Source organism: Austrofundulus limnaeus, unplaced genomic scaffold (genome assembly GCF_001266775.1).
Source record: "Austrofundulus limnaeus strain Quisiro unplaced genomic scaffold, Austrofundulus_limnaeus-1.0 Scaffold850, whole genome shotgun sequence".
Classification (NCBI taxonomy): Eukaryota; Metazoa; Chordata; class Actinopteri; order Cyprinodontiformes; family Rivulidae; genus Austrofundulus; species Austrofundulus limnaeus.
The window spans coordinates 174,159-176,095 of NW_013953252.1; the positions used below are offsets into that span (position 1 = coordinate 174,159).

At 46.6% G+C, this 1,937-nt stretch overlaps 1 protein-coding gene across 2 annotated transcripts in view; it reads left to right on the forward strand.

Annotated features, from left to right (window-relative positions):
* Positions 1-291: 291 nt before the first annotated feature.
* Positions 292-1,937, forward strand: part of LOC106532913 (uncharacterized) — a gene marked incomplete at its 5' end in the record, with an annotated part of 3,250 nt that continues 1,604 nt past the window's right edge. Inside the window, 4 exon segments of one of the 2 annotated variants that reach the window (XM_014029079.1) lie at positions 292-466; positions 1,137-1,231; positions 1,316-1,415; positions 1,500-1,569. In XM_014029079.1, coding sequence (XP_013884533.1) covers positions 292-466; positions 1,137-1,231; positions 1,316-1,415; positions 1,500-1,569 — 440 coding nt within the window. 2 annotated transcript variants of the gene reach the window in all.

Below are 1,937 nucleotides of genomic sequence, written 5' to 3' on the forward strand. Positions count from 1 at the left end.
GTTTAAACCAGAGTCAAACTGTTTTAAGTCAGACCGGTTTAAACCAGAGTCAAACTGTTTTAAGTCAAACTGGTTTAAACCAGAGTCAAACTGTTTTAAGTCAAACTGGTTTAAACCAGAGTCAAACTGTTTTAAGTCAAACTGGTTTAAACCAGAGTCAAACCGGTTTACTTTGTAGAACTTCACATTAATTGTTGATTAGAAACAGATCCAGATCTGAAGAACTCGTGATCCTGGTTCTGTCTGGTTCTGTCTGGTTCTGATCGGAACCTGGTCCTGTTTTCTCCTTAGGTCCAGCGCTCGGCCCACAGACCCCCACAGGTCCGTCGAGCCGTGGTTCTGACGGGTCAGCACCGGCTCTCTGACACCGAGGTCCGACTGCACCAGCTGGTGCTGCAGCAGATGGACTTTGAGGTCCAGTTGTCCCAGTACGCAGAGACCAGCTGGTTTCTGAGGAGCCATGAGGGTAAAAACACAAACACACACAAACAGGACTTCCTGTGACCTGGGTGGAGACTTCCTGTCATGTGACCTGACCTNGTAAAGTACAGATACACAAAAATTCAAATTAAGTACAGTAAGAAAGTATTTGTACTTAGTTACCTTACAACTTGTTTTTGTGTCTAAAGTTGAACACAAATAGAAATAGATTTAAAACACAATTTACACAATCTTTTTCCACCGAGACTTTTATTTAAAGGTGGAAAAACTAAAAAACAGGAAGAAGACTGTGATCATCTGACTCCGCCCCTTTCTCTGTGGTTACTGGTTTGACTCCTCCCACATGTGTTTGACTCCTCCCACTGTCTCTGTGGTTACAGGTGTTTGACTCCTCCCACTGTCTCTGTGGTTACAGGTGTTTGACTCCTCCCACTGTCTCTGTGGTTACAGGTGTTTGACTCCTCCCACTGTCTCTGTGGTTACAGGTGTTTGACTCCTCCCACTGTCTCTGTGGTTACAGGTGTTTGACTCCTCCCACTGTCTCTATTGTTACAGGTGTTTGACTCCTCCTACTGTTTCTATGGTTACAGGTGTTTGACTCCTCCCACTGTCTCTGTGGTTACAGGTGTTTGACTCCTCCCACTGTGTCTGTGGTTACAGGTGTTTGACTCCTCCCACTGTCTCTATGCTTACAGGTGTTAGTAGGTGGAGCCTCCTGCTGTGTCTCAGTAGTTCGGAGCGCAGCTGTCTGAGGAAGATCAGCTTCTCTTACCTGCAGCAGCATCAAATGGTGAGACTCACCTGTCCTGACCCTTATGGAGTCACCTGATTGGTTTGATGACATCACAGCTCACCTGTTTGTGCACATGTGCAGGTGAACCTGCTGCCCAGACTGAAAGAGGCATTTTCAGACGCAGGTGGAGGCCTGTGTCACTTCTACACTGACTCCCACCTGGCAGGTGAGTCTGTCTCAGGTAAACCTCAGTGGGCGGAGCCTGTTTCCAGGTTTATACTTGACACAATAGTTGTGTAAGAAGTTGTGCTGTTTCCTGTTTCAGAGTCAGATTTACCCATGATGCCTCGGTCCTGTGGGTCGACCAATCACAAGCCTGACTCTCCTGAAGACAGGTGTGTGTGCTCACCTGTCTGAATCTTTAGATCATCATCAGATAAATACAATGTCTTCTTTTTCTCTGACAGTCGCTCACCTGTACAAGCCCCGCCTCCTGCTCTGGTTACCATGGTGAATGTTTTTGTCCTGGTGACCTGTGTGAGTCCGCTGACCTCCTTCCTGCACGACATGGTGACGGTGACGACCAATGAGGACAGCCTGGGCCACAAGATGAAGGTGAGACACCTGTCAATCAAGCTTTGTGTTTATGACCAACATCTGTTTGAAGTTTGTTTGTGTGATTATTTGTTTGTGTGTGTGTGTGTTTGTTTGTGTGTGTGTGTGTTTGTTTGTGTGTGTGTGTGTTTGTTTGTGTGTGTGTGTG